General features: G+C 46.9%; 1 protein-coding gene across 1 annotated transcript in view; it reads left to right on the top strand.

Annotated features, from left to right (window-relative positions):
* Nucleotides 1-14,656, top strand: part of TENM4 (teneurin transmembrane protein 4) — a 686,631-nt gene that overhangs the window by 569,002 nt on the left and 102,973 nt on the right. The window contains 1 exon segment of the mRNA XM_004589844.2: nt 2,297-2,482. Within this exon segment, the coding sequence (XP_004589901.2) occupies nt 2,297-2,482 (186 nt within the window).

The following is a 14,656-nucleotide window of genomic DNA, read 5'->3' as shown; positions in this document are numbered from 1 at the left end:
GTTCCAAGGCTTACTCTCCTGTGCCCATAGTGCCTCCAAGTTATTTAACAAACGAGCAAGGTACCCATTAGCTGTGCACCAAAGCTGGTCTGTTACATGCAGGGAGAAGCCTGACTCTTCTCTTGTCCCTGATGAACTCCAGGTGCGCTACTGCCAGCAGTCAAGCAGCCTCCCACTTCACACCTTGGTGAATAGAAGTGCTGTTTGCTGTTGACTTTCACACCATAAGCTGCCACCTGGAGAAAGTGCTAAATAAACCCCAGCAAATACCTAGTGTTCAAGCTCATCTTCTCTCCTAGGGTTCCTGGGGCTTGGGGAAAGTTCCACCCCTGAGCCCAGGCCTGGCCAGCCTCCAGAGCCATCAAGAGGTCAGTGCCCTCACCATGGCTGTGCCTAGGAAGGCTTGAGACCCAGAGGCTGTCATTTGCTGTCTTAAAGAATCCAAGGCACTGTGTCAGCCAGAATGGAAGGCACCTTGAGCCGAGTGCTGAAGGGCTGGTGAATGCAGTGTTACTTGGATCCATAGTCCCACCTTCATACCACAGGAGAGAAACTGACAGATGGGCATGGATGGATTTGTGGCCAGGCTTGGCGGTGGAGGGGTGGGTGGAGGGTGCTGTGTGCACATCATTTTCCATTCTCAGAGGCTGCAGCCCTGGGCACATGCTGATCCTCCAGCAAAGCTTCATTATAGGTTTTGTGCCAGAACATGTACTGAGAGCCTGGGAAGGGGGAGCTAGGAAATCAGATGCATGAGACCCGGCCTCAGGTTGTTCCTCACTTGATGCAAAGACAGGACACAAAGACAGGCTCCTATTATGTAATGTGGAAAGGAAGGGAGCAAATGTATGACCACAAGGTGTATCTCCGTCAGAGAAGGCTCCATGTTTGAATGAAAACCATGAGGGTACTTCATCATGCTCCTACAGCTGCCCTTCCCTGGCCTCCAGACCTGGAACTGTGGCTCCATGAAACCACACAACTCAGAAGTTCCTGAACTTAGCATAGAACCCAGGGCCCCAGCTCTGCATCAGAGATGTCTGCCTCCGTTTTCCAGCAGCTGCCGCCTCTTCTGGGCAGCTGGAGCAGTCTCTTGTGTTACTGCAAGTAACAAATACCTTGCTTTTGAGTACATGTGCTCAGCTGGGTGACTGGCCAAGCAACATACTACAAGTGAAAGCTTCTCCTACCATTTTTACATTTTCAACCATTTTATCCACTGTGTTCTAGCCTGCCAGGAAAGATCTGAGCCTCTGAGATCTACTTTTGTGTACTTTCCTCCCCCTTCGCCCTCCCCCCACCCACCAACCCCCACCAAGAAACTGGAATGGTAGCCTCTCCTAAACCAGGAGAGCGGCTTGGAAAGGAATGAAAGGCAAAGGCAGCCTGACGTGGGTGCCAGTTAATCTGGCTTGGATGAAATGAACAATGCTGGGATTCTCACAAGGCATCTGAAGACTTGCTGGGCCAGATGGTGCAAGAACCAAGTCAGGACTTCCAGCATGGTCCCTGGCTGCAGCAACCGCAGACATGTCCTATGGAGCAGCTGCCTGATGTCTGCTGCCCAGCCACTGCCTGCAGCCAGCGTGAAGCAGTCTCTGGCCTGGCGCCCGCCTGAAGGGCTTGTGAATTGGGCACTGTGTGTTGTGCGTCATGGCACAGACTGGCCTTTGTGAGGGGTAGGCAACCCCACTCCGGCTATGAAGTGCTCCCCCTCCCAGCTGTTTGCTTTAGATCCACAAGCCCATTTTGATGGTGTTGAGCATGAAGAAGCAATGAGCCGGAGCCGAGAGAACCAGCCCAGTGAAAGCGCAGTGCAAGCTGCGGGCTGGGGACGGCAGCCCAGGGCATCACCACCGGGGAGGAGGGGCTGGCCATCTCCCACCTCCACCTGTCAGGACATACAGGCCCCAGCCAGACCCAGGAGCACTCCACTTGGCTGTGGGGACACCTCCTCCCCCTGTTTTCACACATAACCAGTTTTTAATTAAATTTGACTGCTCTCCTCTGCTTGGAAGCCAGGTCCCCTTTGGAAGTGACAAGCACAGAAGTGCAGACAAGCTGGCAGCAGGGATGAGCAAGCCAAGCAGAGCTCCTCCATCCCTTCTGTTTGGGTTGCACATGGATGCAAAGACCAGGCTTTTGCCCAGAGATTTGTCCTTGACTGAGGGCCATTGTCCCAAGCCTCTGGAATCCTGACTGCTCCCAGAAGTCTCTGTAGGTAACTGAGTGGTACTGTTCATACCAGTAATATGCTCAATGTTTGTTTCTTCTTATCTTCCCTCTTTCCCTACAGAGATCTGTGCTGCTGACTGTGGAGGCCATGGTGTGTGCGTGGGGGGCACGTGCCGCTGTGAGGATGGCTGGATGGGGGCGGCATGCGACCAGCGGGCCTGCCACCCGCGCTGTGCTGAGCACGGGACCTGCCGCGACGGCAAGTGCGAGTGTAGCCCCGGCTGGAATGGCGAGCACTGCACCATCGGTATGGTGGGCCGAGGCCCTGGGGTCCCTCCTCTGGTCTGCAGGATACCTGGCTTCCTCCCACCCCCACCCCATCCTGGGCATCTCAGGGCTGGCCTGCATCCGCATGGCTTGTAGGAATGGGAACCAATGTCCTTTCATCTGGTCACATTAAGTCTAGCTTGTCCTCATTATCCGTGGCATTTAAACTTACAATTTGGCATTTTTCAAACTTCTTGCTCCCAGTTTGTGTTTTCCAGGTAGCAGTTGACCCACTTCCAGGTTTGCTTGCATATTAGCACATCAGCTGTCCCTTCCCTGACTCCATGCCATTCAGCTTCCTGCTAAGAAGCTCTGTGTCCAGAAAGGAACAACCGTGCCCCATTGCCCCTCTGAACTCAACTTATCCCAATGATGGGAGTCGTCATGTGCGGAGAGCTTACCACAGGCTAGTTCCTGGTGGCAGAGTCAAGACAAGTAGCCATTGTTAATGCTTGTTCATCTAGCCGGGATGATGCTGGCCTAGCCCCCAGCTTTCTGCTGGCACTGACCTCCTGGGCCAGAGTTCCCAAGAGGCCTAGAATGTTAAGGGAAGTTCCTCCTCTGACTCCAAGGCCCCATCTACCTACTGCCAGGCCTGGGCAAAATGCCTGTCTGCCTGTGTCTCCTTCCCCCTCTCCTGGGGGCTCCTCACCTACAGCCCCCGCTGAAGCAGCGCCGCTGGCAGCCTTCAAAACAAGCTGATCACTTTGTTCCGTTCTTGCTGCCATTCCTGCTGCTTTTGTTGATTTTAAACACAGCCAGACGTTTTGCTTGGTTTATTATCCTGAAATGAACACTCCCCAAAAGCTCTTTATTGAATCAGCTGGCTTGTGTATGTGTGTTTTTAACTTCTCCCCTTCCTTTTTTTTTTTTTAAGGAGGGCTCTGTGATCAGATGGTGAGCACATGGCTGGCTGTAGAAAGCAGGGAATCTGGGTGCTGCTCCAGCTGGCAAAAGCAACTTCTTAGGTCTTACAGAAACTGGAAGACAAGTCCTGAAGCTATTGAGGGACAAAGGAGCTTTAGGCAAACAGACCTGCCTCTTATTTGCCAAGAGGGTTTTTTGTTTGTTTGTTTATTTTTTGTTTTTGTTTTTTTTCTTCATTCTTTTCATCTTGCAGCCTGCCATTAGATTCTATCCTGGGTGCCTGCAAAACCTACAGCATGGCTGGGTAACCCCTGACATTGATTGACATTAATAATGATGGGGGCTTCCAGTCCCTGACTCTTTGCAATATGTGGAGCAACATGCTAAAGCCTCTGCCTCGACAGCCCATGAAAGGCTGCGAGTTAATTCCTCTCTTGCAGAGACCTGAGGTCCTGTCTGCTTTAGAGAGGAGCAACAGGAAGTTGAGGCTCCATTTTCTCCTTGCTAGCTGCTTGCTCTGTGGCTTTGCCCAGCCAGGGCCAGGTCTTCTCCGGAGGCATTGGCTGCTGTCCCCCGAGACTATGTCTGGTTCCCCTGGTCACACTCCAGGATCCTCACCCACTTGGCTCTGGCCCTTGCTCACCCTGCCTCATCATCTCCCCATGGCAGAACACCATGGTCACTCAACCTGCCCCCCGGCTACCTTATGTCAGCATCACAGCACCTTAGGACTGTCCCAAAGCCCCCTAACGAGACCCAGACCTGGTCTCTGGGAGATTATCTTTGATCCAGTGCTAGGTGACTCATGTCAGGGTCAAGGGTGGGCTGCCTTCCAGTTCTGTCCTGTGCATGCTCATCAGCCTGGCTCACAGCAGGATCCCTTGTATTGTCATGCCAGGAAACCCAGGTGTCCTCTCCTGCACACACTGTGGCCCCTAAGAACACAGTCCTTGTTGAAGGTGCACACACTCTTTGCCCTGCAGGTTAGAAATGTGACAGGGTCACTATGCATGCTGTGAGAGGAAGGATGGCAGTCCTAACACCAGAAAAATGCCACAGGACAGGGGAGAGGTAGTGGAGCAGCAGTAATGGCTCAGATGAAAGGACTTGGGCCTGGCAATCCATCACGTTTCATTGTGTGGTGAGCATTTTCTTTGTCCTTGTCTAATTTCCCCACATGCTTCCCTTCTCCCCATGGGTTTCTGCTTATGGCCAGTTACATCCCTATGAGAAACTAAACCCCTTGGTGCTACAGCGGATTGCAGTAACCTTGTAGGACATAGGGTATCCAATGTGGGGATTGCCAATTAGAGGAACCTCGATGGATGCTTTCTTTTTCTTACTAATAGCAATGAGAAGAAATCCCCATGTAATCTTTGATGGTAATAAGAAGCATTTTGTTAAGTTTCTAGGGAACTTCACTCCCTGTGAGGATCATTTAGGAGAAGGAAAAAAAAATCTGTTGATGGGAAAAGTTAAACACTTGGAGTGTTACATTTTTTCCTGTATCAGATTGGATTATTGTACAACAGGTCATGATTGTGCAGCTAGCACCTGTGCTGCCGCAAGGACGCTCTTCCCCATAGCAAAAAAAGAACTGGTCTCCGTGGTGTTGATTCAGGGAACTCCGTGTGGAGGAGGCAGGAGAGAAGACAGCCTGTTTGCTTACACACTGCTGTCCTCCAGAAACAGAAATGACTTGGTCACCCTATAAGAGGGAGCTCACAATTTTTAAAAGATGAGAAGCATGAGTTCCTGTGTCCAAGTCCCCAATATAAGAAACTTTTGATTCCCCTGATGTTTCCAAGAGCTATGTTGTAACAGGAATTAAATACCTTCTCTGAGAGACTCTAGCCCACCTTGTCTTTTCTGGAAGCCATCCCTTTTTCTCTGAAAAGTTGGTTTTCATAATACCAGGAATTTGACAGTGGCACCCCCTGTAGTGATAGTGTTTTCATTGAGTACACTACACTTTGAGTCCTAAGTCCTTACATGAGGAATTACTTGTTTCTGCATCTTGAAGGAAGGCCTTTGGGGAAATCCCCGTGGGAAAGACGACCCTATGGCTATTTGGGGACACTGTTTCTCTGTGAGTCATAGCATGGGATGGCTGGATGAGGTCCCCATGGGTGACATAATTCTAGCCCTCTCCTGCACTGCATACAGTAATGCACACCCATCAGCTCATAATGGAGTCACCTGCCCCTAGAGCAACCCCACCAAGAGAAAGGAGTTCTTTGTTCTTGTTCTTGTTTGCTTGACACTGTATCCCCATCTGTGTAAAGAGAACCCAGTTTTCCTAGTGCATCATTTTGGTGTCTTCTCAAGTATATTGTTAGCCTTGTGCCATCAAAAACATGTTTTTAGATGTCTTTCAGAAATTTTATGTGTCCCTGAACTCTGAGACTTGAACTCTGATGTCTCTGGAGGACACAGAGTGTCATAGTTACATTTAAGATGCCTAATTGTTTCCTATTTCTTCCAAAACACTACTAACATTTTGGACCAATTCTGTGATTTTTTTTTTTTTTGGCCTTAATGCCCCTTGTCTACAAAGTCTCAAAACACTTGTGGGAAATGCCAGCTTCTGATTACATTTGTAAAATTCCGACTTCCACCTCAAATCTGATTGTTTAAAATGATAGATACACACAATTACTTACTAGAGTTCAAGAAAGTTGTCCGATTGTATCAATCCCAATTCTTACACAAAAGCCACCTGTGGAAGTAAAGATCAAAACAATGTTCTGACGATATAATTATTCGAGTGAACAAGTCCAGACATCACGATGAAGAGAAAGTATCAGGAAAAGCCACAGAATCTTCTAGAGTGCTGGGTCCACTTCTGCGTAGCCACCCTCTGGTTTCTGTCTCTTAATCAGACAGTCCTTAATGAAGAGCACCCAGGTCATCCACGAGGCGGCAGCACCACGTGATAACCTTGTGTGACCTAACCCTTCCCAAAAGCATCTCTCCCAACAAGACCTGCCATGTGACAGGACAAATGTTGACAAGGAGAGAACAGGGCATTCCGGAGTCTACTTCACATTGCAGGAGCCAGTGTTAGCTTCACTGATAGTTGTGGGAGATTTCAGCCAATAGTTGGTTGAGCTGGGAACTGGAGGAAAACTCTTGGGTTGTGTGAGTTCCCCTCCAGGTGAATACCCACTGCTGATTCACCAACCATTTCTCCAAAGAGAGAAGAGCATGAGTGTATCCACAGTCTCAGAATATCTCCTTGGGGGGTTGTCAACTGAGAGAAGTTCAGATGTTTTTAAGCCCCCATGCCTATCACCTGCTCTGTGAACCTTGGCTAATCCTAATGTGGTCTAATGTGAAGAGTTGAGCTGAGACTCCTAGAGAAGAATGGGAAACCTCATGTCATTTTCTCCATAACCTTTGATAGGAAGTTCATGTGCTTCTTGAGATAATGCTCAGAGAAGCTTCTTGGGAGCTCTGTTTGGTGCAAGTGCATCAAGGAAAGGCATTTTCATGCAGGTGATCATAGAAGCACCCAAGAGACTGAGACCTCACAGATCAACCTCATGCCCAAGGCTCAGAATCAGTATCATCAACAGCCAGTTGCCACCACTGCTTCTACTTCTTGCATAGTGACAGAAACATGAGAGGACTTCAAAATTTCATGGAAAATTAAAAGATAAACTCATTTTGATTGAAAATAACATGTTGAAGTCCATGCATGGTTGCTTTCGTGGCACACACTTTTGATAGATTTTTAAAACAACACTAATATATTAAGAGTCCAACAAGTATTTCTGAAATGTCTGAAGAGTAAATGTGACCTGAGCGGCAAGATGGCTTCACTGCTGTCATCTGGGGAGGAAGACTGAGGGATTTTACCAAGTCTTCAATCTGCCTTCCACAACATAAACTTACAGATCTTACCTTGTCCTTTCCAGTGTTAGTACTTGAACATCAAGGAATTTTAAAACATTGCACTTGAGAGTAAGCACATGTGACAAGATTTTCAAACAGTAAGAACAACAATCATGTGGCCTTTGGCATATGCCTTTTGTGAGTGAATGCCATTGGCCTATACAAGATCTGCGTGTTACTTCCATTTTGAATAACAGACAAGCCAGCTGTGCTTCTGAGAAGACTCCTGGACTTGATATTGATTGGCGGATATCGATTTTTTAATTCCTAGGAGAACTTGAGGTTTCTTCATAGCAAAGGAATCCCTATTGATTTGTGGGGTCAAGACCTGAAGTTTTGAATGTCCACACTTGACTTCGGAAAACTACAGTCACCTGTGCTGGCTTCTCCTACCTGTAATCTGCAGAAACTAATAAGCCTTTTTAAAGGTCTTGAAACATTGGCATTTAATAGAGATTGTTATTACAGTATTGGGATTGAAAATTAAATGGCGTTGGAAGATAGAAGGGTCTCTGTTGTAGCCCCTGGGTTTGTGAAGATTGTTCTGTAGAATGGATGCAGTCTTCACTAACCACAGTCGGACACTACCGTTTAATCAAGACACAATCCAGATAGGCTGTGTCATCAAACAGCCTCCTCAGCGTGAGTGCTGCACAGCGGCAAAACCATTGGAATCCCTGTCTGGTCATCCATCCAACATGACAATGACCAGGAAACCAATCTGGGTTCATCCTGCTGCCTCTTCTGTTAACTGGGTCGAGAGTTATCCTCAGAACTTGGAGTGAGGCCTGTCCAAAAACTCAACAGATCTGAAAGCTCAGGAGACTCCCTGTGCCAGGAGGTCTGCTTTCTTGCTCTTTGATGGCATAGCCCAACAGGTGAAGTCTAAGAAATGCTAGACCTCTTCACAAGACTGGATGAAGAAGTTTGACCAATGCTGAACAGATGAAACCAGAAACAAGACAGTTATCCCCTTAAGTCAGAGGTGGTCCTATGGGCTGTTGCTGTCTTTGGCCTTCCACAGCTTTATTGATTCACTCCTGCTTAACAAGCCACTCTCCTTAATGCTCCCTTAGCCTATCTCCTGAGCCTCACAGCATGAAGGGAAGCATGCAGGCCAAGTTAAAAAAATTTTTTTTCTTCCCAATTTTCCACTTGGCTGTGCACCCTCCAGAAGCATATTCTGTCTTGACACAGATGGGCACCTAAACTACAAACTCAGCCTCTCATCCACCAGTCGTTTGAGACAAATGTTTATTGCTAGACAACCATGTCTGTCCTTTCCAGAAGAGTGAGAATACAAAATTTGTATTTTTTAATGAAGAAAGCAAAAATGTTTTTACAGAACCCCTGGGCTTCCAGATAAAGCCGTGTCGTTATCATCCAGCCCTAGTTCATGGACTTGGGATTCATTAAGTTGAACTGAGGACCAGACATCAGGTCCTTCAGGAGAACTCCTCCACCTGGTCTGGCCTTTATGAGAACACAAGAGCAGGGTATAAGGTCACAAGGCAAAGGAGCCTCCCCAAACAGACCTGACTGCAGCCTAGTGTGGAAGGGGAAATGATATTCCTGATCTGGGCAGGGAGTGAAAAGGCTACCTTGCTCTGAGCTCTCAGTCAGGTACCTCCTCCCCTGCACTGGTCAGGGAGGAGAGGGGGACATGAAAGAAGAGATAAGGTTGGGAAGAGATATTTCAGAGCAGCAAATAATCAGAAGCTTGCATTGCCAAATAACAAGGCTGGGACACAACCCCTGTTTTGGAAAACAAAGCATGCCTTATCTAAGTAAACCCTGAGAAGGAGTGAGGTTTTCCTTTCCCTCTTTTGCTTTGCACAGTAATGTCTAGTCCATGTAAGATGCGCAAAGGAGGGCTGTGTCTTACTTAAAGCACTGAGCATTCTGCCTCTGCGTAAATGTGAGCACAGGTGTATGTGGCACAGTCATGAATGGCCACCAGATAACCCTAAACTCAACCCACTTCCCTGAAACATTTCAAAGATGATTCACGTTGTGTGTATTTCTGAATTGCCACTTCTTGGGAGCACAGACAGGATACACTTATTCTTGACATAGCTACTTCCCCTGGAGAGGGACTGGATGTGACCCTGGGCAGACAAAAGGGGACAGGTTCTAGTCTTCAGAAAGCTGGACAGACTTGATGGAACAGGAATGTGGCTACCTCTGCAGCTTCCCATCCTCCCCCCTCTTTCCTTATCCATGTGTCTTCTTGTTGATTTGGTCATGTTTCCATCAGCCTGGGTCACACAGTGAGTCGAAGCCCCGTTTTGCCCTTCCTGGAGAATGTGCTTGCTCTCCTTCATTCCCTGTGTTGTCCTAGTGTTGACCCTCTCATCCCCACCACGGCAGTGGCCTGCCCCAGCGTAGAGCACATTCCCCTCCATCTCCTTAGTACCCAGCATGGTGCAGGAAATGCTACACTTACTTGGTCCTACCCTAAATATCCTGTCTTTTATCTCCTAAGCTCACTATCTGGATAGGGTAGTTAAAGGTATGATCTTCCTTCCTCTATTTTTCCTGTTTGTGTGTGTGTGTGTGGTGTGTGTATGAACATAAAAGAAACATGTATATAGCCACATATATATATCCCACAAGCATAATATCTACACACTGCCACATCCCTAGCTATATTACAGCAGTCACTGGCCAAGAGGGCCAGTTTTACATCCTGAGTGGTTGATTAACCAGAAATGTCACCACCACCACCCCTCAAATTGTTCAGATCTGTCTGCGGCATCTCATCATGCTGTTGTCCCTCTCTCTGCCCACGCATGCATACATCCTTCATCCTTTCCATCCCATCTCCTATCATTCAGCCCCTCCCATATGGCCCATGGTCCATCAAATTAAAATGCTAGGCACCAAAGTAGGTGACCTAAGAGAGGAAGAAATCCAAGAGCAAGCTAAGAAATTTTAAGGATACATTCTGTCACTGCTGTGTTCATTCATCCAACAGCCACCTGTGGAGCACCCACTGTGGACTAGGTACAGGTGCCAGGCTCTGGAGACCAGGGAGAAACAAACCCTGGCCTCCGAGAGAGTGGATGATCCTGTTTGTTTTCCTTTTCAGAGAAGGCCTGACCTTGGTAAGTTTTACCTTTGAAGAATATCCCGTAAAGATGGTCATCCCTTCCCTTTTGAACATTTTGTGTTCATGAGACAGCTTCTAGTTTTTTCCATAGGTCTCATTACCCTAAGAATAAGTGTCAGGAGGGTCAGGTTTGTGTGCTGGTAAAAGGCTCCCTGAGGAGATACCATTACATACTCACTCATTTCTTATGCTCATACCCTCACAGAACCTGTGAACTAAACTTGTGCTCAGTGCTTAGGGGCATACACTCTGGAGTCACGCTGCCTGGGTTCATATCCCACATCCTTGTCACACTGGGAGACCTTTGTTTTTTTGCCTCCTGTGTAGATCTTCCAAGATAGCATTCTCATGTTTTGTCTCAAACCACCTGTACTGCTCTTCAGTTCAGAAAATATCAACACCAGGCCCTAGGTTGGATTAGGTTAACGCATCATAGGTTGCTTTGAAAGACAAGTGTTTCTTGGCAAAATCTAGGTGTAAATCAAGCTGCTGTACCACAGCTCAGAGCTTGTCAGAGGAGACTGTATTTTGCACTTCAAAGACAAGCCAGCTTTTGTTCTTTGCTTTCCACTTTCCACTTGCCTTGGCAGAGGCTAAATAAACAATATTCACTCAACAAATACAGTCAACTCCTTAACGGCCAACGGAAATGGCCCATGCTCTGGGAGTACAAGCGGTCTAGCAAGGAAGGCACTAAACCGTTCCCACAGTGTGTGATGGAAGTGATGACAGAGGGGGCTCTGGGGGTCACTTACCAAGAAGACTCCCTGCTCCTGCAAGCAAGAACCTTGTAGACTGTAGAATTTAGCATAAGGGTATAAGAGAGGCACTGACTTTACTGTTGTAACGCAAGATGACTTGACCACAGTTGTTCTTTGGAAGACTCAACCTGGCAGTATTGTGAAAGAACAAACAGGAAGAAATACCAGGAACAGGACAGGGATTGTCACTTGGGCTCTCAGACCTGTTGAGTTTCAGAGGAAGTGGGATAAACGAGCTCCAGTGATGGGCAAGGATCAAGCATGTTGTTTTAAGGGTCAGCAAGTCTTCCTGGAGGAGGATCCTTATGCTGCCTACTGGGAATGTGGCTGCCCACAATCAACTGGCTTCATGAGAGCAAAACTGCCTCCTACTCACAGGCATTCAAAGTGCCTCTGAGACCAAGCAGACACTGCAGATCCTCATGGTGTATCCAGGGTGCTTGGGAGAAACTGACTGTGGCCAGCATGCCCCTGTAATCCCAAATGTAGAGCTTACTCCCCTAAGGATACCATTTCCTACAGGGGACCTGAGCATGGTACCACAAGTGTGCATGGAGCACCCTGTGCCCAGAGCTGCTTTCCCCATGGTTCCTCATGGAGTGGAGGATTATAAGGGTAATGGGAGAGTGAAAAGATCCTGAGGTCAAATTAGAAAATATTCTCTAATGATAAAATAGGCAAGTTATATGATTATAGAACCTCTTAGAGCCTATAATGTATTCATATTCAGTGTGACACTGCAAAATAGTAAATACAGGATGCAATGTCTTTCGGAGCCCACTAAGTGTTTTACATAGTTCACCTTGAACAGTATCATTTGAGATTATCAGACCCACTTTTTAAAGTCCTTCCTGGAACAAAGCAAGGTGTATTAGTGGTAGTTACTGTGAAAAGCAATTTGAATATGTTGCCTCATTTCATCCTTCTTAAATTAGGACATTATCACCATTTTACAATTGGAAAAAAAAACAAAGCTTAGAGGTAAACATTTTGCCCAGCTTCACAGGGAGTGCATGAAGTGGTGGTAGGAAGGGAACTCAGATCTCTTCAGTCCAGGCTCTCTGCTCAGTCACCCCACAGGACTCTGCTGAAGAGTTTAGGATTAAGTAGGGTTCAGTAGCCCCAAACATCAGAACTGAACATCTTTGGCCAACCAGAGGAGCCTTCACTCAATCTGTGGAAGTTGGCATTGTCATCACTGTCTATTTTGTATGAATAAAGTTTTATTGAAATATGGACATGCTCGCTCATTTGCCAGTTGTACATGTCTGCTTTCAATGCAGTGGCAGAGTTGAGTCATTGCAGCAGAACTCACCTGTTTACTGTCTGGACCTTTCTAGAACATATTTGCTGGCTCTGACCTAGATAACTGCCCCAGTTTCTTATTTTGTCTTTCTTTGAGCCCTGCCTGAGGTTTCAGGTACAATTGACAGTATTATATGCCCTCTGCCCAAAACAGAGAGAAGGTAAGAATGAATGGAAAATTCAGCTACTGTATTTGAACTGATTGCCAGTTTTGTGCATCATGCACACAGTATCTTATTTAACCTCTTATTGTATTAGTAAGCTCAAAGAAACTCAATTTTGTGCCCAACTCATCCAGACACCAAAGACTAAATCCAAATACAAATGAGACATGGTTCAAAGCAAGTCCCAACCAGATGGATAAAAGTTTAAATGATACTAACCGGGGAAAAGCTGTGATAGTTTGGGTTTCTAAGGGTGGCTCATGTCATCCTGCGTAAATGCCTGTGGAGCTACCTATGTGTCACAACACTGTTCCTGGGGACCACTATTACAGTTTCTTTCTTGATCGCTTTTGGAAGCAGCCATGCTGGTGGGTGTCCATATTTCCTCAAAGCCTTCCAGTTCTAAACTTCCGGAGGAATCCCTTCTCAACTTGGTGTACACTCTTGAGAAACATTACTGCCTTTGGTTTGAAAACCCAGTGGTGGGCCCAGCATGATAGCGTAGTGGTTAAAGTCCTCGTCTTGCATGTGCCAGGATCCCATATGGGCACAGGTTCTAATCCTGGCAGCCCCACTTCCCAACCAGTTCTCTGCTTGTGGCCTGGGAAAGCAGTGAAGGACAGCCCAAAGCCTTGGGACCCTGTACCCATGTGGGAGACCCGGAAGAGGATCTGGGCTCCTGGCTTCAGATTGACTCAGTTCCAGTCATTGTGGCTGCTTGGGGAGTGAACCATCGGACAGAAGATCTTCCTCTCTGTCTCTCCTCCTCTCTGTGTATCTGCCTTTCTGATAAAAATAAATAAATCTTAAAAAAAAAAAAAGAAAACCCAATGGCCAGATTGATTGGTTGATGTATTAAACATCTCAAGTGGAAATGGGCATGTTCTTTTCTTTCCCTTTGGAGTAGCAGTCAAGGATCGAAAGTCTCCTTGATACACTAAAATTTGTAGATTGTGATTGATCAGCCACTTAGTGAGTGACTACCTTGGGCCCTGACTGGTACAGCATGACTTCTTTCCCATTTGTTGTCCCATTGAAGAATAAAGGGTCAGTTTTTTGCTGTTGGTAGCCATCTTTGGGGTAGTTTGCCATTCATGCTAGTAAAGCACGTTAAGCTTCTCAGCCAACAGAGTGTTCGGGTAACACGGGCAGAGAAGAAATGAAAGGTGTGTCTGTGATTTTCCGTATAGTCCCTCAGACCAGGATATTGACAGATTGGTTAGAATGAGGCCTTGAGGAAAACCATATGACAGAGGATGAGACAAGCTCTATAACTTATTCTCAGAAAGAGATTTCTGAGCCACAGACTCAGGGGTTTGAAAAAGTGATAGTCAGAAACCTGTGAATCTATATCTACAGTAAGGAAGATCCTGTACCTTATGATACAGTCAGAGCCCAGGCAGAGTCTAAATGTCACCCAGCCCTCCTAGCTGCCTTGTCTCCAGGGCTCTCCGATGAGCTTGTGCGTCTTTAGGACACCTGCCAGTAGCATTGTTAGTATAGACAAACTTGTCCCCTTTGCTGAGCTGCATGCTGCTCCAGGATAAGGACCAGGTCTTACTCAGTGATATCCCTCCAACAACGTCCATAGAAGGTGCATAAATGGTGGGAAGCAGATAGATGTAGGATGCACAAAAAGAAGGCAGAGTGGCCTGCCTGGAGCTGTGTTTGCATTTACACACAGCCCTATCTCTTTTATGACAGTCATGGGGTTGCCCCTGGGTATATAATGTCTTCAAAGTGTATTTGTAGACAAGGTGGTAAGAAAAAGAACCCGGCTGTCTCACTCAGTACAAAGGCAGTTGTTTGGAGTCAAAGAAGACAAAATACATGAAAAAAACTAACATCCTATGCAGTTGACCAAGTAACCAGAGTTGAAAAGAATACAGTCCTTTGGAGTGACATGCAAAAGCACGGAGGGCTATAAAAATAAGTAAGGAGATGTTTTCTTGGTTCCAAAAAGCTCTCAGAGACAGGGGAAATGCAGCAAAGTGATCAAGAAGCAAGGGCCAAAGCTCTACCTGCCAGAGTCTGACATGTCTACCTCT

This window comes from Ochotona princeps, chromosome 4, assembly GCF_030435755.1.
Source record: "Ochotona princeps isolate mOchPri1 chromosome 4, mOchPri1.hap1, whole genome shotgun sequence".
NCBI classification, from domain to species: Eukaryota; Metazoa; Chordata; class Mammalia; order Lagomorpha; family Ochotonidae; genus Ochotona; species Ochotona princeps.
The sequence above is the reverse complement of the archived record's forward strand: the minus strand, read 5'-3'. Positions and strand labels throughout refer to the sequence as shown.